A 26,785-nucleotide genomic window follows, 5' to 3' on the forward strand; every position below is an offset into this window, starting at 1 on the left:
CCGTGAGTATGCGCATTGCTGTTGTTTTTGGTTTCCTTCAATTCTTGTTGTAAGGTCTAAAGTCTCTCAAGTCGAAAATGCAGGCATCTTGTTTTCCTTTTTTGCCCACCTTGTTTTTTTCACACGCTCGCATTAGATTTGAAATCTGCAGAGAATGTTATCAATACAATTAATATACTTTGGCCAAATATGAAGTAAATTGAAATTTCAAACATTTCTATCAACAACGTCCTTATCTTGACCTGTAAGTGGAAAGAGAGAACAAGAAGCACAGGTCATCTTTTTTAACGTTTTATTGCACCCTTCGGCAAGGCAGTGAACATCTTTTCAAAACACCACTGGCCACACATAAAAAGAAACTGGCTTTGTTCCGATTGTATAACACAATTCAAGCGAAATTTACTATGATAACACTGACGGGTTTCAGATCAACACATTTGGTTAACAACTACTGTTTGACCCTAAAATATCATTCTTTTAAGTCTCCTTATGATGTACAGCAATACAATGACTACGAAATAGCATAGAAACGGAGAAAAACACTTCTTTAATATGTACTGGCAACTACAATGAATACATCAACACAGATAGAATCGAACTATCAAATTGAAAAGTAGCAAATTGAATGTCATGCATGATAGCTGCCCGGATATTTTTTGCTTGTAATCACAAAAGAATCATCTCGAATATATCATCACCATCCTTTAGCCTTGCTTACAAAATGCTTTATAACAAATTTCCTCAAAAAGATTCAAGTGTACAAACATTATTACTGCTTAGCAGCTATAAGCTATAAGTTGGCAATCTCGCGAGCAAAAACAAGCTGCTAAATTTAAAAACTTTAATCAACAATATGACACAACTGTCAATCGTTATGTGATGCAGTATAGTTTTTCAAGCTTGCGCTATAAGAAGTACCATACTAACCACATTTCTTATGACTAACATTTACCTTTAATTCCCCTAAAACCTGGTTTCTCTATGGGAAACTCCACAATCCATATATCTGAATTGTGACTCTCGGTTTAACTGAGATAATAGGTCCTCAACATTAATATTATCGGGCGTAGGAGGAGGTGACTGAAGCGGTCTCCAGGTCGGAGGGGGAGGCGTGTGGACCTGGCCGGATAAACCCGAAGGCAGTACGGTCGGGGGACATGGGGAGGCCGGACGGGAGCGGGGAGACATGTACAATTGTAAGTTAGTGCTGGATGGGGAAGCTTCTACTTTTGGGGCTGCTTGAAGGGGTGAGTACAGACTGGCTCCATGGTGCTCTTCTGCTGCCAAATGCAAGCTTCTGTATGTTCTGTTAGCATCTGGCTTGTCTGTCTGCCACTGGTGACGCCCTGACTCTGCTTCTGCACTTGGGAGGGGGTGTCTCTTGGAATAGGCGGTATGTCCTGCATACGGGTAGTGTCGGAACGGGTAGGGAGGGGATTTTTGGCGAACTACTTCACTCTTATTTTGAGAGGAGTGATACCCAGTGTCGTGAGTTGAGAACCCAGGTATATGACCGTTTCCGTGACCTGCCATATCATACTGTAGGCTCTGTTCTTGGGGGACCTGGTCTGGCGTTTTATACCCAGTTTGGCCACGCGTACGCCCTTCCTTATGGTCACTACCATTACGTTGTTGCCCACTGATAGCGCTCTGATCATAAACTTCAATACAGTGCCTGGTGCCCTCCCGACTATCCTCCACATAACCCCTCCTTATATGGGCTGAATACATGTTAACTACATGGCGCGTGTGTGCTGGTGCTCCATTTGTAGGAGCGTCAGCCATAGCCCCTCCCTCCCCTTCAACGGCTATCCTAGTTTCACACTCAGCGCCATGCTCTCGTAGGATACAGACATTACCTGAACGGGCAACGGCGTCGTACATACTGGTAGTTGGTGACCCGCCATGGTTAAACGGGGACCCGGATATTTCAGTTGGATGGACCAAATTCAGAGACGTGCCCTCACTACCTCCTTCTAGCTCATACTCCCCCTCCATTAATGACTCTAAGCTTGAGCCATGAGGTAGTTGGTCCGGTGTGTTTGGAGCACTAGGACCCATCCCATCACCAGCCACGACCCCTCCTCCCTGCCCCATCCCCCCTACAGCTACCCTAGTCTCAGGACTGCCCAGGACGGCTGCGTTCTGCGCGAGGACGGACTGTAGGTTGCGTCTGCAGGCCTTCGCGGCGTTGTCCTGCTCGCCGATTCTGATCGTCCAGGATTCAGGGTGGAGTTGGTACCTGTAAAAAAAGAAAAATGCAATTATAGTCTAGTGTCATTTTCCATAGAAAACGTGTACAACATCACTTGCGGAAAGTGCAGAAGGTAAGGAAAACAAATCGATTAGGCTCTCACGTAAATGAAAACAATTAATTGATCTCTCAGTCTATTACTAGAATGAAATAGATATACAAATGTTCACTAAGTCGTTAGTTATTTGTTACCTTTCAAACTTGTGGAAGTGGCAGAACAGGTCAATGATGGTGTCCCCAAAGTCGGGATCTCGCGCATTGATCTTGTAGTGCGCTGCGGTCCTCAGGACCTGAGGGATGGTGTGTTTACCGCTGTACTCGAAGCGGACAGTCATGCACTTGTGGTGTTGGGTGGCGGGGTCGGTGGAGAGCTTCTCCCCCAGGATACGGACACAGTGTGTGTACATGCGGTCCTCCTCGGTGCCACCTGACGAAAAAGGCAACAAAGGAAGACAAGATAAGATTCACGTTTTTACGTTCTTCAAAGTGCATTTGGCACATGGATCCAGGTGTAAGGGGTTAGTCGTGCATGCATTGAGTATAAATCTAGTCACCAGAAATTTTGATACTCAGTGATACACAGTGATTGGATTAAAATGGTTAATAGAACGTTGTCCATTCTTTGCAGAACAATTCTAAACACTTGTATGATGAATCGATGTTTTCTTACCAGTATTATTGGGTGGACAGACGACCACTGTGTAGTCGGCGGCCTCTATCTTGCCTATGTACCACTCCGCCGCTCCCACAAGGTCCACCTCCCTCTGACTAGTCAGCTCCGTGATGACGTCACAGTATAGCCCGGTCTGCAGAAACTTCGCCAATTGATGGACGGCTCCATTCGGGCCTCCGTGAGAGGGGGGAGTCTTTGTGGAGATCACCAGGACTTTGGGGGGTACTGTAGAGGAAAACAGAAATATGAAGGTAATTCTTCCTAGGGATCGACAGTAAACAAAGAAGAAAAGGAAGTTAAGAGAACGAAGGAGATGGGGGCGACCTGATGATTGGATGATATCAAATTGAAAACATTATTTCAGCCCGTTCCAAAAGCAATACAAAAGAGAGAGAGGGAAAAAAACAGAACCCAAGAAAAGTAAACCGCCTACCTGTAATTTCTGGCACTTCACGGGGCTTTCGCCCTGGAATAAACCCCTTGACAAGGTCAGTGAATGACGTAGACTTCTTCTTGGCCAGGTGGTTTATGTACGCGATGATGAGGATCAGGACAAGGAGGAGTCCGCCACCAACACCCGCGGTAACGCCTAGGAACCAGGTCTGCGGACTGGCCACCTCTTCTAGAACAGGGAAAGGAAAGATCACTCGGATCGTTAACCTTAATGAAAAAAAATGTCAAAACGTTTCAAAATGTATGATTGCTCAAATAGCACATCCAACATCGACTGATGAACACAGAATGCAAAGCTCCGTGGAAATACCAGGTAAGAGAACCTGAATAAACTGTCTTTCTCACCTGGTATCTGAAAATGTTTCAGATCACTCCGGTCTGCATCCGGATAAGGAGCGGACACCTGGGGGATAAGAGTAGCCTCAGGGTGACTAAAGATGCAACCACCTGTACAATATTGTATTTATGTATGTATGTATGTATGTATGTATGTAGAATCTTAAAACAGTTGCCATATTTTCATGCTGTGCAGAAAAACGATGTCTTAGCTGATAGCTACAATATAATTTAACCAAATGTAATACTCATACCTGGAAAAATAAGTCACTGCCCTCGATGGCGTCCAACTGCACTGTTATGTTGTTCGTATCGTCACCCTGAGACTGGAAAGTCAAAACATGATATGAGTCGCAATGGATACGAAAATTCTAAATCCATCAAATCTGTCAAAATTAAGAATTATTTCTTGTTTATCATAGATGCTATAGACATTGTTATTTGTTTGTTTTTTTACAACGAAAAGGTAGGGAACATCCTCTTCCTTAAGAGACAACAACTACTTTTGACAGACTAAAGTGGAAACGTGCATCCAGGATGGAGTGAAGGCCTAGGTCAATTGATGCTGCATTGTTTTTGCTACGTAGTTACCTGCGATATTTCCATGAACTGCAGTTCATCGCGATCTGCCTTAGGCCCATAGTACACGTAGAAGCTGGGGTAGTCGTGCGTCGGTGGCGGTCTGGGGAAGGCGATAGTAAAGCGTGTGGAGTCGGCTGTCTCCTCTATCGCGTTTAGCTTCGTGTCGTTCTGATGCGGTACCCAATCTAGTCGGAAAAACAAACGGCACGGCAATTTGTTACATGTACTTAAAATGTTTTGGGTACTAACGTTACAAGACTTTCTCGTCAGTCATTGGAGGTTAGATGAGAACATTTATCACATGTCCATGAATCAAAGCCTGTACTTCGAAGCGAACTTTACCTGTAATATAGAATTCTTTCACGTTCACGGGAAAGGCGTCATCGAACGGTGCAGATACCTGTAAAAATATTTAAAAAAAAAACTTTACAAAGTTCAACTAGGTTAAAATTTTATGTGCATTAGATAGAAAGGATGCGAAGCAAACTGAACCAGTGGTGAACAAACAAAACAAACCTGCACGCGGTACGTGCCCCGTGGAAGGTCCCAGAACTTAACAGTTACCAACGTTTGGTTAGGGTCCTGAAATGAGAGAAACAGACAGGCATTCTATTACACGTGCGGTCCAAAATGTATGCCCTTTTGCATCACTTTATAGCAGTTGTTTCAACGTCTATGATGCAACCTCACAATACTTACAAACTCTTAAGATATGAATTTCTGCTCGTCGTCATGGAGAAAAAGCCTGACGTGGCATTTCTAGGGGTACTTTGGCGGCGGGGTGTCAAAACGATACACATTGCTTTATAACAATTGTTTCAACAGCGTGATTCTATAACACATTTCATAATACTTACAAACTCTTTGGATGTGAAGTTCCATTCCTCGTCATGGAGGAAAATCCTGACGTGACACTTTGAGATGTTGTACTTCTGCGACGGCGCGTCGAAGCGAACTGTGACGTTACGTCCGTTTGTCTGGATGGTGACGTTGTTGGGCGCCCAATCTGAAGTAAGATATGGTTTTAACAACAATCAACTTCACCGAATATCAGAGAAAACTCTGAACATGCAATTTTCAAGGCTTGACGCTGCCGTATGAAATGGTAGACATGTATCTCCCAGGAAGAATGTAATTCATGAAGTATTAGTTACAACTGATATAGCTAGAACACGACACGTGTAATACCCAAAATATATTTTTACATTTTTTGAAAGTCTTGTTAGTACCAGAGGATAGTGAAAGCCTTACCCTGCACTGTAACCTGCACTGGATGCGTTCGTATGGCATCGTGCATGGAAATGGCGTACTGTGGGCGAAAAGCGAAGCGAAGTTAGCAGCGTCAAACGTAAATCACAATCATTATCACGTAATTAATTTGTCTTTTGTACGATGAACCACCTGAAAGAGATGGATACATCGTTAAGCTCTCTTTTTGTATCCACGTGCATGATAGTGGATTGTGAAAGCTGTTAACAGGGACATACCTGTATTGTGTAGTTTCCTGGAGAAAGGTCGGGGATCGTGTAGTTGAAGTACGTCCTAATAATCTCATCGGGTGTCTTAAACAAACAAAAAACAATTAAGAAATATATCATTATTCATCACGTCATCATCACCCTTGACAAGTTGTTTGCTGTCACTCAGCAGCATATGCTGAGTTTTGATAAAGATAGGAAAGTTTCTATAGCCTGTGTTTACATCATGTCTTGCTGGCGGGGGTTAATTGACCCCTTCTAGGGTGCGGAAACTTTCGGGTCGGCTGCTAGCTATATAGGAGCGCGATTTAGTCATTTTAGGGGGCCGTAATTGTCGGGCCGGCCGTTAGGAGCGCGATTTAGTCAGGCTAGGACAGTTCAGACAAGAGACAAGTAGGTCAGACGACGATCTTTGTAACCAACAAGAATGTGTAATCATAGAAACGGACTGGATATAGAATAACTTAGGAAAGGAGAAGGTCGATGTGGTACATAGTAAACTGCTTACCAAGTTTATACCGATAATTTTCTGTATGTCGGGGTATTCTGGGTTGTCTTGTGGCTTCCCCTGGTATATGACGTACTCGTTCATGCAGCGTAGTCGTGCTTCTCTCATAATCTTTGCCTTGATGGAGATTGTACGGCCCACTGTTGTAACGTTGGGTGTCTTAGGACGCCAGTTGTGGGCGCTGTTTTCTTCTTCTTGGGAACAACCTGTCATCACAAGAGACAAACCAATGAATTTGACCTTTAATCAATAAATCAATCAATCAATCGATCAAGTTGTGAATGATTTGTAATGCTGGCCATGTCATCAGTAGAATATGAAAATAATCAGCCATATCTTACCTTGAGCTGGCTTGCCATGGCGCTTGGGGTCTAAACACAAGTGGGAAAAAGAAATAAGTTTCTAAACATGACACAAAAGGAGAATGCTATATACATGTTACATCTTTACCTGTTCAACATAATTGAAAAACGAAACAAAAAGGAAATCACATACTGGGCTTATACGTTTGTTGAAGAAAGTTTCCCGTGCTTTTCGGTAGAGACTGCACCATGACGTTATAGTCCGCCCCCGAGTACAAACCAGACACCACGTCTTGAAAGATCAACTGTTCAAGCAAATATGAAGATAATCAATAATAAATTTGGTATGTTAAGATGTGACAGCAGAAATGTATTCAATGATGTTATGAACTATTTGTTATCATAAATCAAAACACATACCTGAGTAACCTGACTGTCTGCTGGTTGTAACCGCACGCCCTCAGGGAAGATCACCTGTCTACACAGCTTGTGTTCCTGCATGAACAGGGCATCCAGTTTGATCTCAAATCCCCTCAGGAACTCGATATCTGAAGAAAACAGACGGACGTGTTAACAATGCAAAATCATATCTGATGAAGGAGTAGTAGGTCCCCCTGCAAGTGTGCATTCAATACATTCTTGAAACAGAGGCCATATTATCTCATACGTCTTTGTAGCTGCATTTTGTCTTTGTATGACGCTGGTAACAATATCGTTTAGACCTTCCAACCATTTATTCTAAAAACCTGTTATTATGGTGAAATTCTCACCGGTAGCGTTTGGCTGCCATGATATCCTGAGGGCGGCCTTGTTCTGTCCTCCGCCTGCCTGGCCCTTTTTGGTGTTCACAGCTGAGACGCGCAGTTCTATCGGGGGAGGCACATTGTGATTCTCGACCGACGACGACGACCCTAGGCAGTTATCTTGGACAAAAATTGTGGATTAAGTTCGCCACATCCTGAGCTGAGTCACAGAATCTTTCACAATTATATAACCTGATAATTTCTCAGTTAGGATGCAATGCTCCAGTCCTAATTGCGCCCGGGGGGGGGGGGGGGAGGACGATTAGCTCACGGCGTCTATTGATTACCGGGTCTCGCGTTGAATTTAAGTTCGAGTTAACATGATTCTGCCCGGCAGCCCCGGGGTGTCCCGCGGGGTCGCGTAGGGTTCACGCCTGAAAGTGCAAAAAAAACCGTTGCCCGTCAACTACCCGACGGGACCCCTTTTTCCAATTGGGACCGAACCATTAGTTAGGAGATATAATATAACCTCTTACCTTATATACATAATCTAACCATCAAAATACCAAGTGGAGAGAAAAATATCAATATGGATAAGAAAGAAAAAATGTTTACCTCTTATAGTAGCGGCACACCCCTTTACACAGTTAGTTACATTCCCAGGACCACTGGAACTCTGAAAAACATATGCGAAATATACATGTATAGAGGGTTGATTTCCTGAGATGGTGAAATGCAATTTAATGGCGGGTTTAGATTTGAACGATCCATTGCCTTTTTTTCCAAGACTGCCGAAACTCTCGTGAATATGAAATATATTTACACTCAACCTAAAGAAACAGTAAGTAACGTAGTCTTCACGATACCATTTGAAACAGCTTGGAATGCTATCGCCAAAATATCATAGAAATCTGTCGTTCCTTTGTTCCGTTATTCTCCTTAGAAGATTTTCACAATAATGCCCCTGCAGTTCCAGAGCAAGCTGGTAGGGGGCCCAAACCTACACTACTTCTTCATTACATCACAAGCTATCAGCCACCTAAAAATAAACACCATAGCACGTCCAGGTCAAAAGATATAAAAACGGAAATTCTGCTGTAGTACCAAGTCACATACCAGGGGGCCCAAAATCGACCTTGAACTTAGGCTTTACAACACCTGCCTACATACCAAATATCATCGTAATCCATCAAGAGGTTCTTGAGTTATGCTGACTAGATTAGTGCGGAAACACAGACAGACAGACAGACAGACAGACAGACAGACAGACAGACAGACAGACAGAAAGAAACACCCAAAACTATATCTCCATTTTTCATGGAGATAATCAGTACATGCATATGCGTTACTCACTTGCATAGCAACAGTCACCCTCAAAAAAGCGGGAAACATGAATAGCCTTTTAGTGCGTGTACTATTTACTTAACGGTGCTGTTACTTGTTTTGTTCCTCCTTTTCCTTTATGGCTATCTAGGGAAGGCTAGGAGGTCAGCCTTAAACCAACAGTCAAATGGTAAAGTAGCAACTTTCTAGGATAGAGTCCAAAATTATACCGTTCAAAGTATCCCGCGCCTTGTGTATCTAAATCATGTCCGTATGATTCATATGCGAAACTTTGCCTCTGAGAGGAAGCATTTTTTTACGAAAACGAAAGTTTTCCCTGTGTCCAAACATAACACATGCCATTACGTTGATTTTAAAACATTTCATATCAATAATGGCTAGAAATAGCAACAGAGCCAGGCATCGATTATTTTCTGGGGCACGTTTGGCAACCATTCAGCCTTTCAAGGCTATATATACACATTAGTACTTACACAACGACCGTCATTTCTTTGCTGGTTTAAATAGCATTTAAAACATATTTTAAAACGCTTAGATGGGATAGCTATAGGGCAGTGAGAAATATGGAAAACACATATGCAGTCGAAATCAAGCTGACCTGTCACGCACAATACAAAGCAATTGCCCGCCCATGTGTTTATTTACTTAAAACCTGACAAATAAAAGGACAACAAAGAGACGCATAGCTATACAAGCACCTGTTTTACACAAATAGATAAGCATAAAGAGCACAGGTATGGAGTTCTGTGTTTTCTATTGCAGATTGTTCCTTGTTCTGCTTTCGCGTGGCAAAAGGCAAACAACAGGTGTTTGATATCTGAACCCGGCCTACATGAGGGTTTAAACGTAAACTAGTGCAGATAATGTCATGCCAACAGACAGCATGTGTGAAAGAATCATAGCCTGGATACCACCAGTTTCAGCTAGCGTTGCACTTGGAGCAACAGTGAGAAACTGACCAAAACAATTCCTTCGAAATCAAGAAATATCAGGAAGTCACGTTTCCGATCGTTCAACAACGTGTGACAACTGTATGCCATTCAGGGCGGAATGAATGAATGAGTGAATGAATGAACACATCCCAAAGGCCTTTAAAAAAGGACTGAAGATACCCCTCCTCAAGCAAGGTAAAACCAACAAAACAGACATGGACTCACACCGGGGTGTGACACTGTTACCTGTCATTTCCAAAGTATGGGAGAGGACATTGTTTAATAGATGGAGTCCTTGGCTCCATGATAGAGGTATACCTCACCAACTCCAGAGTGGGGGACAAGTTGGATGCAGCAACATCACTACCGCTTTCATCGTGAGAGAAGTGACCAACCACTACATGGAAAGAGGGAGCCTAGTATACGGTTGCTTCCTCGATACAAAGAAAGCTTACGACACAGTCTGGCTGGAGGGAATGTTGTTTAAAATGTACAAGAAAGGAGTAAATGGCAGACTATGGAGACTCCTCAAGCTCATGCACACAGGTTGTACATATTCTGTCCTGCTGAATGGAGGTGTTTCCAGAGAATTCAGCACTTCAAGAGGTGTGAACCAAGGAGGTGTACTGTCCCTTACCTGCTATCTACTAGCAACAGATGATGTGCACGACGAACTACAGCTACAGTCGGGTGGAGTGAGCATAGGAGGGATCAGTTGTGCTTCACCTGCCTTAGCGGATGACATATGTCTGCTGGCGAGCACACAGGCAGGTCTGCAGAGAATGATCGACACTATGGGACATTATGGAAGAAAATGGAGGTTTGAATTTGCACCAGGAAAAAGTAAATGCATCGTCTTTGGGCAGACAACTAGCAGCCAAAATGTGGCCTGTGATACAACCACATGGAAAATGGGAACAAGTTCTATACCAGAGACAGCTACAGTAACGCATGTTGGAGTACAACACACTGCCAACATGTTATCTAAAGAACCCATTGAGGCGGCATGCAGAAAAGGGAAGGGAAAGATTAGTGCGATTTTGACAACAGGCTCTGAAGGACAACATCCCAACCCTTTAATCTACAAGACCCTGTACAACACATTGGTCATTCCCAGCATGCTGCATGGCTGCGAGTTTTGGGACCCTTCAAATAGTGATCTACTCAAACTAGAGAGAGTGCACAGGAGGGGAGCAAAAAACATGCAAGGCATGCACTTTCAGACAGAGACGACAGCGTGTCTAAGTGCAATAGGAATGACAAGTCTGAAGTCAATTCTAGACAAGTGTAAACTCTGCCTTTTCGGAAAGCTGGTCAGTCTGCAAAACACTGTACTTGCAAAGAGAGTGTTCCTCCTCAGGCTGTACTCCTACATCCTAGCAAAACCAGGCAGTAAGACAAGAGGATTTGTGAATGAGTGTTTTGAAGTTGCTAAGGAATATGACCTGGTGGAGTGGCTGGAAGGATACTGGTTGACAACAGACTTCCCTACAGTAAATGCATGGAAACATCTAGTGAAGACGACGATACAGACACAAGAGAGTGAGAGGTGGAGGGCGAGCACAGCGTCCCAAACCAACTGCCACAGGTTCTACAGAGTCCACCAGACAAACAACAAACCCCACAAGTTATGGACACTAGCAAGACAACAGCCAGAGTACCAGAGAGACCTTAAGAACCTCATACTTCTCAGTACCATCCCAACCAGACACACCGTAAAAACATGTCCAACCTGCCATGACCCTACAGAAGACTTGGTCGGTCATCTAGTCACCAGATGTTCCACTTTTAACCACTTACGACAAACCCTGGCAGAAGAAATAGCAAACATTCTGGGAGTAAGAGTCATGGTAAAAGTACACGAACAACCAGACGAGAGATTCACAGAGGTCATGCTGGGTGCCGAGATAGTGGAAGAAGTTATAGAACCAGCTGTGTGGAGCACCTTCATCACAACAACGGCCAGATTGCTCCGCCCTCTGGCAGCCATGGCATTAAAGCACGCCACCTGGAAAGAGAGGCAAAACTGCAGCACGGGGGAAGGAGAATAGAGCACACGAGAGCTGAGTACATGCATAGTATGTAAGCACATACGGGAGAAGAAGAAAGAGCTGGACTTTAACCACCCAAGGAAAACTACAACACAGTCTTGGCAGAAGCTAGGCTGCGAGTTAAACACGCGAGCTGTGGAGAGCTGAGCTGTGTGGATTCACAAGGAGTTGTAGAGAATGATGCAGAGACAATGAACTTTGAAAGTGAAACACTAAAGACCTTTAAAGAACTCTGAGAGTTATTTGTACAATACACAGAAACAGTTTTTTATAGATATGATATGATAGATCTGATCGAATGTTTGTTTTTTAATGTCCCAATGGTCATCAGTAGACTAGACGTGTGGGGCATGGGAAACCCCTGGCAGGTTCGTTCACCTGGCCTCTGAGAGATTGTAAATATGAGTACGGAATAACAGCAATATAAGAATATAATTATTTTATAAAACAGGATTGCTATGTACCACATGTTAAGGGTCATGGCATCCCCTTTGTAAATACTTCAACTATGCATCGCTCTCCCAAGGGAGGAATAAAGTACAAGAAGAAGAAGATGAATGAGTGAATGAGTGAATGAATGAATGAATGAAAAATGTAGGCTAACGTTACGTAAGTTTCCAGAGGGGTCACCTGACAATATAAGGGCAAGTTGTCCGACAAGAAAACTACTCTGGCATATTATTCCCGTATATTGGCCTATTTACTATCTATTCGGTCCGTTGGACACTGTAGCTAAGAATATAAACTCAAAATATATCCAGTTACTAAAGACTTATGCACATTGTCGTGGGTAGTGTGAAAATGAAACCCAATGCCCATGGTGTTTCAGACCAATTTTGTCAACATAGAAACTGCCTAAACTCATTTCCAGCTAAAACTACCTTACTTTGTTTAGCATGAAGGCTATCAGACTCTTGCCACGTTCCATGGCATGGTCTCGCTCCCAGGATTGGGGATATGTTTTACATGACACACGGCGCAGAGAGCAACTGTCATCAGCTGTAGTAGTAACGTCTCTTTATCTTAAATACTCATATATCAACCGACTGTCAATTCCCACCAACAGCAACCCCATATACGATACCAAAAGGAACTCATGACGACTCCGTCAGACCCAAAAGTAATTCCATGACAGAACTGAACATGTACTTGTATCATAACACAAACTAGTCACTCCTACATTATATAGTATCAACTTCCCTGTCTTCAGCGCCTCGACAAAGCAAAACCGCGAAACAAGCGGAAAGTTTCCCCAAGAACTGAAAGTTCCTAATTCCGTCTCAAATTCCCCCATATTCTCGAACCCTCTCACCTGACTGCACGTCTTGCAGGACGGCCTGGCAGAGGTCTCAAGTCCTTCCACTCCAGCGAGGAGGAACAGAACTAAGACGAGAGGTGACATTATTCCTTAAGACAGAGACGCTGAAGTCAGATCTGGGCGCGTGGCTACCCCTTGCCCATGTGCTTCGCGCATGTTAAGTGCTAACAGAGCATGCTATCATGTTAAAGTGCCAGCAGGAGGGGCGCTTATAGGGGTTTCCTGAACACCAGAACCGGTAAAATATTATCTCTCAATTTCTCAAGTCAGAGTCAAAGAAAGAAATATAAGTAGTCTTGATGATACGCGCCCTTCATCAATTAAAGATAATCATTTTCTTTTAATCAGAATAGGTTATGATACGTTTACAGCTGAAATTCCTGTGTGAAAAAAATATTCTAATATCCTTGCACACTCTCAACTGACACACCCCCTGCAAGTGGTTCTTTGAACCTTCTGTGCAATCAACAGGGTAGGCCCGAGGGGCTTCCCCTTATGAATATTCATAAGCACTTAACAAAAGAAAACGGAAGTAGCTGTACCTGTTCCTGTTTTGAAGCACTGAATAGCACAATTGTCCTTCTGTGGCAACCTGTCACCCCTTTAAAGGTTACTCTCCAAGCAGGGGTTGGTGGGGGAGATCGTCACCGTACCGTTTTATCATATGCCCCGTTTTTTGTCCGCTCGCCCACCAACTATCTATCTTATGATTTCAAGTGCGTTGGAATCTCTGGGTAAAAAAGCAACACCGGTAATATCCTAGCACATGTGCACCCTTATAACTGAAAAACCCATACTCGTGTTGGAATTGTAATACGCAGTAGGTATTGATTGATACGTGTAACTTATTAAAGGGCCTCTTCGCTTGAGTAAATTAAAAAATACGCAAAGTCGCACGCCAAGCTTTGAGTTTCAGGCATTGGAGTGTCGATCCCGTGACACAGTCTGAGACTCAGCTTCGGTTATTAAGATAAAGGAAGTGAGAGACTACTAGCTAGTTTCACGGTGTTAGTTCTGTGCTGCGTAATCGGAGCTTGGGAGTACAAGTCTTCCGCGAAATCCCGTCGCAATACCAGGTAACGTTCGGATCACGGACAGAAACGTCCACGTTTGGAGCTGCCATTGACTGAATGTCGCTGTAATATCAACATGCGTAACACTTCGCTAGGTGTTTGCTTGGTCAATCTCTCGGTCCCCTCCGTTCACACGCCCACATACATGTACACGCCTACCTGTGCGCCCACGTGGTCAAGGCTGTAAGGTCATGTGCAAATAACAAAAAAAGGAACGTGTGAATGAATAAATGAAAAAAATGAATGTGAGCGAGTGAGCGTGTGTGTGTGTTTGGAAGGGATGTCATCACGTCTTGACCCCAATCTTCTTTCACAGCAATACTAGTAATCTTCAACTATCTTGTACAAACGGCGGCGACGTGATATTTACAGGGAAGTCACCTGCAGGGCACATACATGTAACACGGTACTATTTAAACAACCCACCTGGTTTACGTGTATAGGAAGACTTCCTCTTGAAACTACAAGCATAACACCTTCGTCCTGAAGCACATGTTGTTTACGTGACAGTTCTATCGCAACACAGCGACGCGTAAACGCTGTAAACACCAAACATTACAAATACGCAGAAATAGGTGCGAAAGCTGTGACGCGAAAATAAACAGCAGAACGTGCTTGTGATAGGAGTCTTGATGCCCACTGAAACATTACATCTAGAGTCATGCATTAATGGTAATACTGTCGATGGTAACGTCGGTTATCCATGATTCTTATCAGTGATGACCTGCATTTCTGTATTCAAGGTTTTATAAAACCTAGCTGTCTTCAAGGAGGCTATAAGTTCCTTGTAGTATTGCTGTATCAATACAGCTATGTGAAGCGCTTCTAGCGACCCCATGCGATATACACTGGAGATGCAATGATTAATGTTTTACTGGTTCCAGCAATTTAGGTATTTCAACTTTTCACCTATGAATTCCTCTCTGCTAACCTAGAGAAGGGGAAACTTTCAACAAAAAGTTTGCCTTTGAAACTCAAAGTCTGGGAATTGGCTATGACTGTTTTTCGAGTGAAACATGACAGATGGCACTCTGGCACTTCTAAATGTTACATGAATAACCACATGCACAGAACAAATGCCTGGGATAATGTCATGATCAGCAGTCACTACGTACAAAACATGACCATCCTAAAGCCTTGAAAATGGAGTCAGGTTGAGTTAAGTTCCTTCACACATACTTGAGGACAGCGCCTTGTCCACACCCTGCTGACTTCTAATGTATACGTTCCACCGTTCAGCAAAGCTGTTACACATCATAAATCATGTGACTACCTCTTGTCATGCACCATTTTTCTTCATGCACCTCAGCCCTAATGTTAGGCAGTTAACGGCGTAGGGACTAGCACCCCAGTCTGTGTATAAGGATACCTTTTCTTTTCCAAAAGGCAAAGGTTGTGCCCATAGAAGTTTGGGGTAAATTGGAAACCTGGTGGCACTAATGTAATTTGTATGTGCCTAACATCACATTCTAGCTGACATATAACTAATGGAGACCTGGTACTCAAAAGTAGCGTATATGGTGATGTGCAATGTGTAAAGAGCACTACTAAATATATTCAATAACTTTACTTCACAGATGATGTTGCACTTGTCTATTTATTGCTATACATAGTGGCTGGTTTCGATTACATAACTAGATAACAATAGCATGGCCTTGCAAACACTGTATATATACTTAACTTTATCAACATCTTTTTGAAACAGTAATAAAGAAATTCAGTTCATCTTGTCTAAAAACACTGCAATTTGACAGTTTTTTCGATACAATTACAGAGCTGTATTTTATATGCTGACAGCAAGTGGTAAGACACTGTCCAGGTATTTCTGTGGCAGATATTCCTTCATTTCTTCTGGGGTCACCCAGGCAAACTCCTGCACATCGTCACTGTTACACTCAACCTCTCCTCCGGACAGCTCTGCCTTGAAGAAGAAGACCTGAAATAAGTGAAGAAGGAAAGTTAGCAAAAGATCAAAAGAACATATAAATCATTACAGTCGAGACTGCCTAAGAAGACCACTCAGGGGACCAATGAAATCTGGTCTATGTGGACAGGTGGTCACTACACACAGGATTCTTAATGTTCAAAAAGTGGTCACGTTTGCAAGGTGGTCCTTATGTAGAGTTGGTAACAGGTTTGAGTCATCAAAATTATAGAAACTGTTATAAAGGAACATAAACTAGCGCACATATATATATATATACATACATATATATATATATATATATATATTGACGGCCAGATTAAGATATTTAGAGGAAAGAGTGTAAGTATATAACTATTTGCAATTATAGTTGTCTATAGCATTTTGGCTAACTTTTGATAATTTTTTTCAGCCTTCAAAATTGCAAATTGTTCATATTCTAACTTACAATCATCAATTTTGTTGTTGTTGCAAATTACATGTTGTAGGTGGATATTATGCACCCTGACTACAAATGAGGAAACTACTTGTGGAAAATTCCCCTTCCTCAGATCTTCATGGTATAAGAAGGCTATAGTTTATGCATGGAAATTCCCCACAGAAGGGCCACTCATGGCAACACTTGTTCCTCAAATTGGCTGATGAACGACCCAGCTTTAAACGAGCCATTTGCAGATACTCAGCGATGCACCGTCCCCGCGTGATGATACCCCGCACATGCAGGTTTTATGGGCCAACAAAGGAAAGCCATTAGGGAGTCCTTCACCAGGACTGATTATGGCTTAGGCCACACCGCTTTATTTCATCGGTTTATGGACTGCAGGCTCCAGCTTTAGATCTGCTTTTTCCTTCCCACCCATTGTTTAGGAGTTGTTTTAACTGGGGAGTTTTTTTGATTGGGGAATACTATGTATTTTACACTACAAGCTTTCCAATCAGACTTGGATTTCATTTTCATTTTCCAATACATTTTTGTATCATAATAGCATATTCCTTTTTAAACCCATTAGAGAGATCTTCACCAGGACTGATTACGGCTTCGGCCACACCGCTTTATTTCATTGGTTTATGGACATCGGGGCTGTCTCAAGCTTTAGATTTTTTTTTTCCAACAACTGTTTGGGAGTTGTTGATTTTCCTTGTCATTTTTAGGCTTCCAAAAATACATACTCATGTCATGAAGTGCAGATTTTTTTTGACATTTTGACAGCCGAGGTGAAATTTTTGTCCTCCCCAACAAGGCAAACCTCCTTGGCCCAAAAAGCAAATTTCTGCACAGACAGACGGTTCCTGAAGACAGCCCCAATGGACATGTTAGTGTAAAAATCCAGCTAGATGACAAGATAAAAACAGAGGTTAGAGAGTCGTTCACCAGGACAGGTCTGGGAGCCCATGTTGTTGATTTTCGTTGCTAAATCTGTAATATCTAATTTTCCGAAAATACATATATTCATGTCATGATCATGAAGTTTAAATTGTTTTGACTGACTAGGTGACATTTTTGTCCGTCCCAACAAGAAGGTTTTATCAAACTTCCTTGGTCCCAATGAGCAAATTTCCGTCACGGAGGGAGGGATGTGTCCTTGAGACAGCCCTGGCCTGATGGACTTTTGTTAGTGTAAAAATCCAGCTGGAGGACAAGACGAAAACAGATCTAGAGGACTGGGAGCTTGAGGAAAACTTGAATCTTGAGCATAGACACTATATATTCCACAGTACAAACTTTCCAGTCAGACACAGGTTTCATGTCACTTTTCCAGTACAGCATTATCTTTTTAAATTCAAGAACCAGCAAATTAGATTTGTGTGGCCTTGAGGCATGGATGATGAATAAAACGCACCTTGGCTCCGACGTTATTTTCTGATCGCACGGTCCGGGGGTACTTGTACTTATAGAAGCCGCAGGGGGCATTTCCGTAGAAGGTCGTGCGAAGATGTGTTCCGCAGCAGGTCATCAATATTCGTTCTGCAGTCTGCAGAAGGGTGATAAGGAGGAATGAGAAAAATGTGACCATTTTGTAACCTGAGATGAGGTACAAGGGCTTTCCTTGCTATTTTCTGTAACTGTACTATAGCTACATTGCTGAAGTTTGGGTTTTCCCAACCTTTTACCCACCCAGGACCATAAGGACAGTTTCAAAATAGTCAAAAAGCATGAAGTCAAAAGCATTAGCAGTTATAAGCACTTAAAAATGGATTCCCCTTCACATTTGGTAATAGAGATAATCAGCAACTGACAGCAAGTAATTCAGATTAAGTGTTCCACACTTCTGGGCCATTTTCAAACCATTACAAAATTGATGGTAACATTCAGAGATGTTTCACACACAGATGTACATTTAGATGTCCTTGATTTTGAATCTCAAGCTTGATGCATCACACACTTACAAGTCGTGATTAGTGTAACTGTGCTGCATGTACATGTACATTGCTGAAGCTTTGGGGTTTTCCCTGGCTATTACCTACCCAGTACCATGACCACAGTTTCAAAATGATCAAAAGCATTTAAGTCAAAAAGTATAAAGTCAAAAGCATTAGCAGTTATAAACACTTCAAAATGGAGTCCACATTTGGTAATGAAGATAATCAGTGAGAAATTCTTCCACACTTCTGGGCCATTTTCAAACCATTGAAAATTTGGTGGTAACATTTAGAGATTTTCTGCACACAGATGTACATTTAGATGTCCTTGATTTTCAGTCTCAAGCTTGATGCAAAACACACTAACAAGTCACGGTAAGTGCTACAACTACCTGCAGTGTACCTGAAAAATCAAGAATGGGCTACGTAATGGTTTTCTAGGACTCTTACATATCTGAGTAGGTTTTTTGGCTGTGCAGATAGAGGACCATGTATCTTTGAGGCATCCGTGTTTTACTACTGCAATTACCAACAAGGGCATAACCTGCCAGGCTAAGTACCTGTTCACAACAGGTCCTAAGAGGGAAATTACATGAAGTGATATACATTTGTATACATCAGTTACCACGGAAGATAGCTGGGCTATGTTTCCATACATTAAGTATATGTACCAAATTTTAGCTGACCTCCTGCAGTTTTCCTTAGATCCATAAAGGACCAAGGCAACATTACCATTTAGATGGCTCATCACTTAAAACTTGTGACTTCAGCAATGGGTTGAAACTCAATATTTCATTTAGGCTTGTATGCATCTACAGTCTTCTGGATGGCATATTTGAGGTCCGGTTTGTAGGAGGAAAGTAGATGAAAAATACAATAACAAACTTTCCTACTAGTAGATATTTCTTTGGCAACACAAAAAATTCATGTGAATACATACATGTAGTACAAGCAATATAAAACCAACTGTACAGTTGGTCCTCAAAATATGTTCAAGTGGCGAAATACATTGTAGCTAATAATAAGCTCTTCTGTACTCGCTATTCAAATTGTTCATTCAGATGCATGTATCTTCAGTATTTGCAGTATTAGAGAAAGCTACACTGTATGATGAATCTATTCATTCAGCACTAAACACATGTCACAACCTCAGCTTGTATCACATTGGCACGGTTCACTTCTTTGAACACTACGCATCCGGTTCACTTCTTTGAACACTACGCATCCAGCTTACATTCAGTATGAACACCACATCTAAATTCAACCCCTCCTTGTTGGAAATGCGTGCACATTTTATCATTCATAACCCCGTATACGAAGTCACCATCTCATACATAAAAAGGAAAATTACACAGAAGCCTGGGCAGAGTCGTGAATTTTCCCTGACACTTCCATTGATCGTACATAAATGTACATTCTTTAACAATCAAAAAGCTGAGTCTTCTTCTGCTGACTAATAGCAGCTGTTATCACCGACAGACAATTATGCTGTATTTTATGTTTGCATCTTAACGAACTGTTTTTCCCACCAGATGGCAGTTCAGAGGGGAAGTGAAGTGTTTGAGATTGAGTAACAATTTGGGTCTCGCACATCGCCTTTCATGTCAGCCTGAAAATTATTGCCGGGACAACATGTTACAGGGTTAAGCAGGTTATGAAAAAAGCAATAAATATACATGAGAATATCAACGGAGAAATTGAATCGCGATTTCACACACCTCGGACCAATTTACAGGTGGCTGAAATCAGTTTTCCGTAGCGAGAGTAGTTTGGATTCCGATGGTTGGGATTTGGGGATGATTATTGTGTTTCTGCTCGAGCGATCGCTGGGAAATTGAAAGGTCTTTGCGCTCTGGTTGTGTTCAGACCATGTTTTGATGGATGCCGTCAGGTTGGACGTGATATGATTGTAATCTGTTAAAGATTCTACTGGGGTGGATACACATCACAGGAAAGGTGAACTACATGTGTACAGTCTGCCTCACAGACTACAATATGACCATGCCTTTCTTGTCTTATTTTCAGCTTCCAAAATAACACTACTGTAAATGTTGAAATTTTTGCGGTTTTATGTCAGTGGTTTTCGCGGTGATGGTCCTTTTCATCGCGACTTAAAACCAAACCGAAAATGCTTTTCTGAAATTTTTGTGGTGGTTAAATGTTCACGGTTTTAACTGTAACCTCTTCACCGCAAACTTAAAACCACCTCAAAAATGCTTGTTCTGTCCTCTGCCCGCCTACCCCATTGTTTCAATTGCAAACTTTAAACCACGATGAACACTACATTTTCTCCCTTCCTTGACATTAAATCTCTGCGAACTTAAAGGCATTTACAGTATTTCTGATAAGGAAAAAATCATACTGTGGGTAGATCTAGTGTGAAAATAGATTTTTGGGCAAAATATTTCTTTATGTTTCTACTCCGGCATGATATACCTGTCTCAGTGTCTCCCCCTCCTGTCTGCTGCCCTGTGGCATCCTCCACACAGCCCTGTTCCCCAGTCTTACCTGTCTCAGAGTCTCCCCCTCCTGTCTGCTGCCCTGTGGCATCATCCACACAGCCTTATTTCCCAGCTTCTGTTTCACCAGCAGGAACAGTGGGACATCCAGTTTCCTCAGCTGACTGCTTCTGTTGGTGGTCATGTCAGCTTCTGTAAGGAGTTTAAAGATTGTTCATTGTAAGAAAATGCACAGACGGATGAAAAATCCTCATGATGTATATACATAAATTTCATAAGAATGATGGCTGATGATGTTCGTTTATAATTTTATAAGACTACAGATCGAGCAAGAAAGTACACATTACTGATATTATATACAAAACTTTACCTGTAAGGCGAGCAGCAGGCTGGAACTCCTGCAGTTTATCAGCTGCCATGTCCTCCTTATCTGCAGCCAGGACCAGCGCACCATCTTCATCATCATCATACCCCATTCTCTGACGTTTCTTCAGTTTTACTCTGTAATGATACATCAGGAACATGGTAAATCTGGACTAAACCTCAAAGAAAATGTGACATCATTGAACATGTAACTGATTCATGGCGGGGAAAATTTATGCAAGGCTTAAGCAACTATTCATGAGAATACGCAGTTAGAAAACAAGAAATGATACAAGAAAATCAACTGGGTTTAATAGATATTGTTACAAAACACTGGGTCCAAATACATCTATTTTTTGGTTATTCAATAGTGCATTAATCTGAAACAAATTGTGTATTTTTTGTATGATGGTGATATTTTTTACTTTCAATTGTATCTCATGACTTACTTGACCTGTAGTTATATGAGGACAGTTGGTAATCTCATGCTGCTTACTACAGACAGTGAAGCATGAAGGAAGGGAAATGCATTTGCAACAAATATTTCTCCTGAGGGACCACATCACAATGCAATTAAACAACACCTTGAAAGTACACTACACAAATGAAGATGGAAACACACCAATCAAAAGACAATAACTGTGATAATAAGTACCGGTATGTTGCAGGCTGCCACACAAGAAAAGAAAATAACTAACTTCTAGCTATATGTACAACACTACGCCTTTGATTTTGTGAATAATATGAGATTTTCCAGGCTGTATTCCAGGACTCAACATACTGGGTGCATTTGAAGTTTTTTGTACACCCAAAATTGGAGCTGCACACCTTGTTTTTGACTATGGGTACACTGGTGCACCTAGATATTTGTGTAGGGTTACATTATGTAAAGTTACAATTGTACACTTATATACAGAATCTTAAGTGTCTGAAAGATGGAAAAAAATGGAAAAAAAAACTTTTTTCATTTGCTATAAAATTTCAGATTTCAAGCTCTGGAGGATGGCAGTGGCTTTGTAATTATGTTTTGCTGACATTCTGCTTTATTTCATTTTACATTGTGTACCAGTGCTCTAGATATTTCTAAATGTAATGAATTTTAGGTCAGGTACACCAGTGCTATCATTTTTGCAGTATCTGTGCCTTACGTTTCCTCCATGACTTGTATTTCATGGTCTGATAGAACGCTGGTCTCCAGGAATAACTGCTCCAGGTGGGCTTTATATCTCTGTTCAACGTCGGACAACTCTGCCGCGATCAGCGGACGCCGAACCACGCACACGGCACTCATCAGGGTCCATGGGGAATGCCTGGGGAACAACATGTTAATATAACTATAACTTATAAGAGATTCCTCAGAAAAAGGCAGCAGCATACAGAAATCTTTATGATGAGGTCTACTACATCTATACATACAGTCAAGTGGATACAAATGAAGTAACCTATATATAAATGTATATGAATAGATATGTGAAAATCAACATGTTGAGTCCAACGTATCAATTACACAATTGGTTCTAAGGTCTAGACATTCTTTGATGAATTTAGTTATTTGTACATAGTAAGGGTAGTCTCTCCCTAGAATGTAGGTGAATTTGTCTATTGAATGGGACGTATCAAATATATATGTCTTGTATGATAAAGACTTGAAACAATGGTACGTGGTCTAATGGCTGCAAATTCCTTTGTACCTACATGTATATAAAATATCTAATGATAGCAACAATTCATTCAGAAATCTATTACAGCCACATAAATGCAAGAGTGGTCAGAGGTCAATATAATGTTCATGTGTGATATAACTGGGACATACTGGTAATGTACTGGAATTATCTTACTAGTATTCCATGTTATAAACATTGACAGGGTGTTCCTGCCAATAAGATCTAGATTTCCTTTGCATTATTGACAGGGTACTAGCTACATTATGTATATATAGTATTCTTGTCAACAGCCATGGTGTAGTCTTACAATGTGTGCCTCCTCTACAATTATGTAGTGAAGAGGGTTGCCTGAGGACAATGTGGATCTTTGTGATATTGCATAATTCCTTAGACACCAAAGACATATGTACATGTATTGGTTACTTATACCAACACAGTTAAAGGCTACTTACTCAGCTTGCGAGCTATTTTCTTCACTTTCTGAATGTCCTGTCGTGATCCCACAGACACAGCACCTCGAGGCGGCCACTGCATTCTGAAGTAGACCTAGCAAAGGATGACAGGAAATACAATTTATTTGACACAAAAATTATGTACCTCTTAAAATTATGGTCTACAACAACAAGTCAGTCAGAGATCTAACGTTAGATGGCAGACATCACCCTCTTATTGCAATAAATTGCAGTCATCAGAGCTTAAATGTGACCTAAAAACTCGATGCTTTAATAGCCTTTATCCATTCATTGCTTTGCTGTCTGTATCTGTATCATAGGCCGTATAAAGGCAAGTACTAGTAACACACTAGATCTAGCTGTCAGAAACATACACACACACACGCACGCGCGCACACACAAACAGACACACAAACAAGCAAAACATCATTCATACTTTATTCACTTGGGGGGGGGGGGGGTTACAGCATGTATGATTGAATGCTTCATAATCATATCTGTATCTGTATAGCCGGTATAACCGCCATTCGGCGTAACACACCAGCTTCGCAGGCACGCGGCGCGAACGTTATATGGACAGGAACGTTAGTACCCTAACCAAATTATCTTCAGGCTCTAGCACGACGTGATAATTTTCTCGAGGATTTCCATGTTCTTCTAGAAGTCTACAGGTTATACATGACAGTTCTACTTGAAAGATAATTTTAAGTACAAACTCTAGTTAACATCTCATACCTTTATGAGCATGTGAAGAGGCAACCAAGGCTGGTTTTGCCAAACGATTTCTGGACATCAAAAACGCGTTTCTCACCAAGGGCGCCGCCATTTTGCTTGTAACCTTTGACCCAGGGAATGGTAACCTGATTACCCAACTTAACAGCCCGGTACTCGTCTGGTGGCAAACGGTTATTTGACATTCTAGGTATGGTAACATTGTCTATACTGCAAGCACACTCTCTGCATTGTATAGTGACAAAGCATGTCGTTAGTTATTGCCGTTCTCTAGATTCATGATGCTGAGTCTTTTACCATTGGCACGTCAAAAGTCCTGTCTTTGTCAGTCTATGTCATAATCATATATATTAACAGTTTATGAAATCTCTGCGTATAAGCATGCAAATGTATAATCGGTTAGGCGGTGTTACGGTGGCATTTGCCAGTATCATTTGATTTTCAGTGGCAACAGACTGTCTTCAATGTAGCTCACTGTATCGTAGCCGTGGCGACTAACGAAAGTTTTTGCTTGATATTACAGTATCAAGCAAAAACACCCTTCGTTAGTCGCCACGGCTAACTGTATCGTTAAAACTATCTGCGGAGGAGCTTTATATCTAGATCCTTGCGTGTTCCACACCACCACGGAAATACAAGCCTCTCTCATCATTACCCTCTGTTGACAACAGAGAAGCTTTAACATAAGCAAAGTTCTCTTTCTTTTTCTAGGTCAATAGGATCTTATAAAGTTAAAGCGTGAGTATCATGTGCTCTAGATCGATGATAGAGCTATAAATTTGGCGACTATGCTCTTTGTTAGAATCAGGTATTAACGTTATATGTCGACAGGCGTATCGTTAAAAGACGTTATCAAGGCCTATTAAAGTAGTGCAGGAATCCTGTCGATACAATATGAAGGCAGACTGAGTGGCGACAGCTGAACAATAATCCCGGAACACTGTCTCCGCCAGCTACAGGGATCAACATGATGCCTGATGTGTGTGGATCCGTTCTCATTATCTTCAGTCTTTTTCCTGTGTGTTGCTTGCGTAGTCGTTGTTGCCATATATTGTGCCGTGTACAACTGTCGAGCAACAGAGTTCATTCATTCATATCGTGCTTATTGCGGAGTGTGTATCTTATACATGAATGTGGCTCCAAAATGAAATCATCCGTTTAAAAACTAAAACTACAAGACCTAACAAGAGAGTGATAAGGCTTTGATTGATTAGATAAGTGCTGTCTTTCTGGCAATGCATTTTGAAGACCTTATAATTAGGTAGTACGTAGATATGCAACAACAGCATTTAAGGGACAAAACATTTTTTCCAAAGATATGTGAAATATCTCATGTACCTAGATCACTTCTACTTATTTACAAAGGACAGGCAGCAGCAGGGTAATATCTACAAATGGGTAACGTTACGAAATAATACTGAAAGTCACTATCGCAGACATATAGTCTAAACCGGGAAAAGACTCCTATGCAGGGAAAGAAACAGCATATATATTACTTGATAGAAAGCTCAATTATGGCCCATCTTAGCGGGTTAGAGACATGGATTGATGGTTTATGCACAGAGAAGGCGCGTTGAAGAAGCTTTCAGCATACTAAAAACCTCAGTCCTGCGGATTCTAGATATCTTTTTCACTTAGTTGAATATCAGTGTTTGAATATCTATTTTTCCGCCCTGTAGCCAAGGACTGCTCCGATGTCTGTGTGAACCTCAAACGTACATGCACATCTTCACCGAGTGCCGCGAATATTATGATTTGCAAGGGTACATTACATGCAGAACTTTTCATCCTTTTTGAGGGAATAAACCGGCTTATCTTCGGCCGATTGGACACGCCAACTTGGATTTTATGCCGTAGAAATCAAAGATTCGCGGCTTGGTTTTGATACTTGGAAGTCGTTGATGAACCAAAGACCGGACTTTAAGAAAGCTGTATCATTCCTTCCACGCGTACAGAATGGATCCACCTCTTTTTTCATGATAACATTTCCGCCCTTGGATACATGACTACAGTTTGTGGTTGCCGCTGTGCCAGCCCTGGTTCTCATCTTACCGTTATCTGAGGTATGGCTCGTTTTCGATCGGGAGCTTACGCCTCATCAGCCGTACCAATAGCTGTCTTTTGTGATGTTGGGAAGCGAATCCATCTCCAGTTGGCAGGGGATTCGTCTGGTTCGGGGAGATGCAGGGATGTACGAGCCACTGTCATTCACACGCCGATCCTATAATCCACCGCAGATCGGTTTCACGGTTTCTCCGTCTCTGTCGCCGGCAGTTTACCGTCTCCCGAGACCAGCACATGACGAATCTCTGATCCTCCGCGTTTCATAACGTTAAAGGTTACCAAAGCTGGATGCTAAGCACAAAGGGACTTGAGCATGTACAATGTTATAGATACACAATATCTAATACAAGCATGATGTAAGTATGCCGAAATTATTCTGTTTCTTAAAAATCGTGGTAAGGTCTTAAGATACATTTGACTAATTTAGCAGTACTTTAATTGTGTTTCCAATTACCTTAAATCGAGTAAGGACTCTATATTCATGAGCCCTTTCTATCCCCCGCTAAATTTTTCAAACCGTTGTTTGGCTTCTAATCCTTTGTTACTAATTAAGTTGTTTTTGCCTCCAGCCCTGCCCTGGTGCATGTCTACTGAGATGCGTTTGATCTTACACTATCAGATGTAACGGCTGGGGTATGTCTTGCAAATTTGGGCATAGTTTGAATTCACTTTTACGGTTATCATCAGAGGCAGTTCACTGTGAATTCGTCAAAAGCTAT

The 26,785-nt window shown here is 41.8% G+C and overlaps 2 protein-coding genes across 2 annotated transcripts; both read right to left on the bottom strand.

The window, feature by feature from the left end:
* Positions 1-275: 275 nt before the first annotated feature.
* On the bottom strand, positions 276-13,084 carry LOC136434959 (uncharacterized). The gene is made up of 19 exons (XM_066428093.1): positions 12,969-13,084; positions 7,945-8,005; positions 7,357-7,509; positions 7,007-7,134; positions 6,780-6,891; positions 6,626-6,655; positions 6,285-6,490; positions 5,786-5,860; positions 5,550-5,607; positions 5,156-5,304; positions 4,815-4,880; positions 4,641-4,698; positions 4,308-4,483; positions 3,971-4,042; positions 3,726-3,783; positions 3,361-3,549; positions 2,925-3,152; positions 2,447-2,681; positions 276-2,242 (listed from the first exon to the last, which is right to left on the bottom strand). Exons 1-19 carry the CDS (start codon positions 13,056-13,058, stop codon positions 964-966), a joined length of 3,423 nt encoding a protein of 1,140 aa, XP_066284190.1. The 5' UTR covers positions 13,059-13,084; the 3' UTR covers positions 276-963.
* A 2,541-nt stretch (positions 13,085-15,625) lies between these two features.
* On the bottom strand, positions 15,626-22,457 carry LOC136434962 (large ribosomal subunit protein mL46-like). The gene is made up of 5 exons (XM_066428095.1): positions 22,303-22,457; positions 21,162-21,292; positions 20,841-20,983; positions 17,813-17,944; positions 15,626-15,983 (listed from the first exon to the last, which is right to left on the bottom strand). The coding sequence occupies exons 1-5, from the start codon at positions 22,443-22,445 to the stop codon at positions 15,831-15,833; spliced, it is 702 nt and encodes a 233-aa protein (XP_066284192.1). The 5' UTR covers positions 22,446-22,457; the 3' UTR covers positions 15,626-15,830.
* Positions 22,458-26,785: the final 4,328 nt, after the last annotated feature.

This window comes from Branchiostoma lanceolatum, chromosome 5 (genome assembly GCF_035083965.1).
Source record: "Branchiostoma lanceolatum isolate klBraLanc5 chromosome 5, klBraLanc5.hap2, whole genome shotgun sequence".
In the NCBI taxonomy this organism is placed as follows: Eukaryota; Metazoa; Chordata; class Leptocardii; order Amphioxiformes; family Branchiostomatidae; genus Branchiostoma; species Branchiostoma lanceolatum.

Coding starts and splice junctions, on each gene's coding strand:
- LOC136434959 (XM_066428093.1), bottom strand. CDS start 13,058: ATGTCACCTCTCGTCTTAGTTCTGTTCCTCCTCGCTGGAGTGGAAGGA. Junction 7,510..7,944: donor GTGTGCCGCTACTATAAGAG/GTAAACATTTTT, acceptor TTTTTGTCCAAG/ATAACTGCCTAGGGTCGTCG. Junction 2,243..2,446: donor CACTTCCACAAGTTTGAAAG/GTAACAAATAAC, acceptor CTTTTTTTACAG/GTACCAACTCCACCCTGAAT.
- LOC136434962 (XM_066428095.1), bottom strand. CDS start 22,445: ATGAGTGCCGTGTGCGTGGTTCGGCGTCCGCTGATCGCGGCAGAGTTG. Junction 21,293..22,302: donor ATACAAGTCATGGAGGAAAC/GTAAGGCACAGA, acceptor GTATCATTACAG/AGTAAAACTGAAGAAACGTC. Junction 15,984..17,812: donor AAAATAACGTCGGAGCCAAG/GTGCGTTTTATT, acceptor CACTTATTTCAG/GTCTTCTTCTTCAAGGCAGA.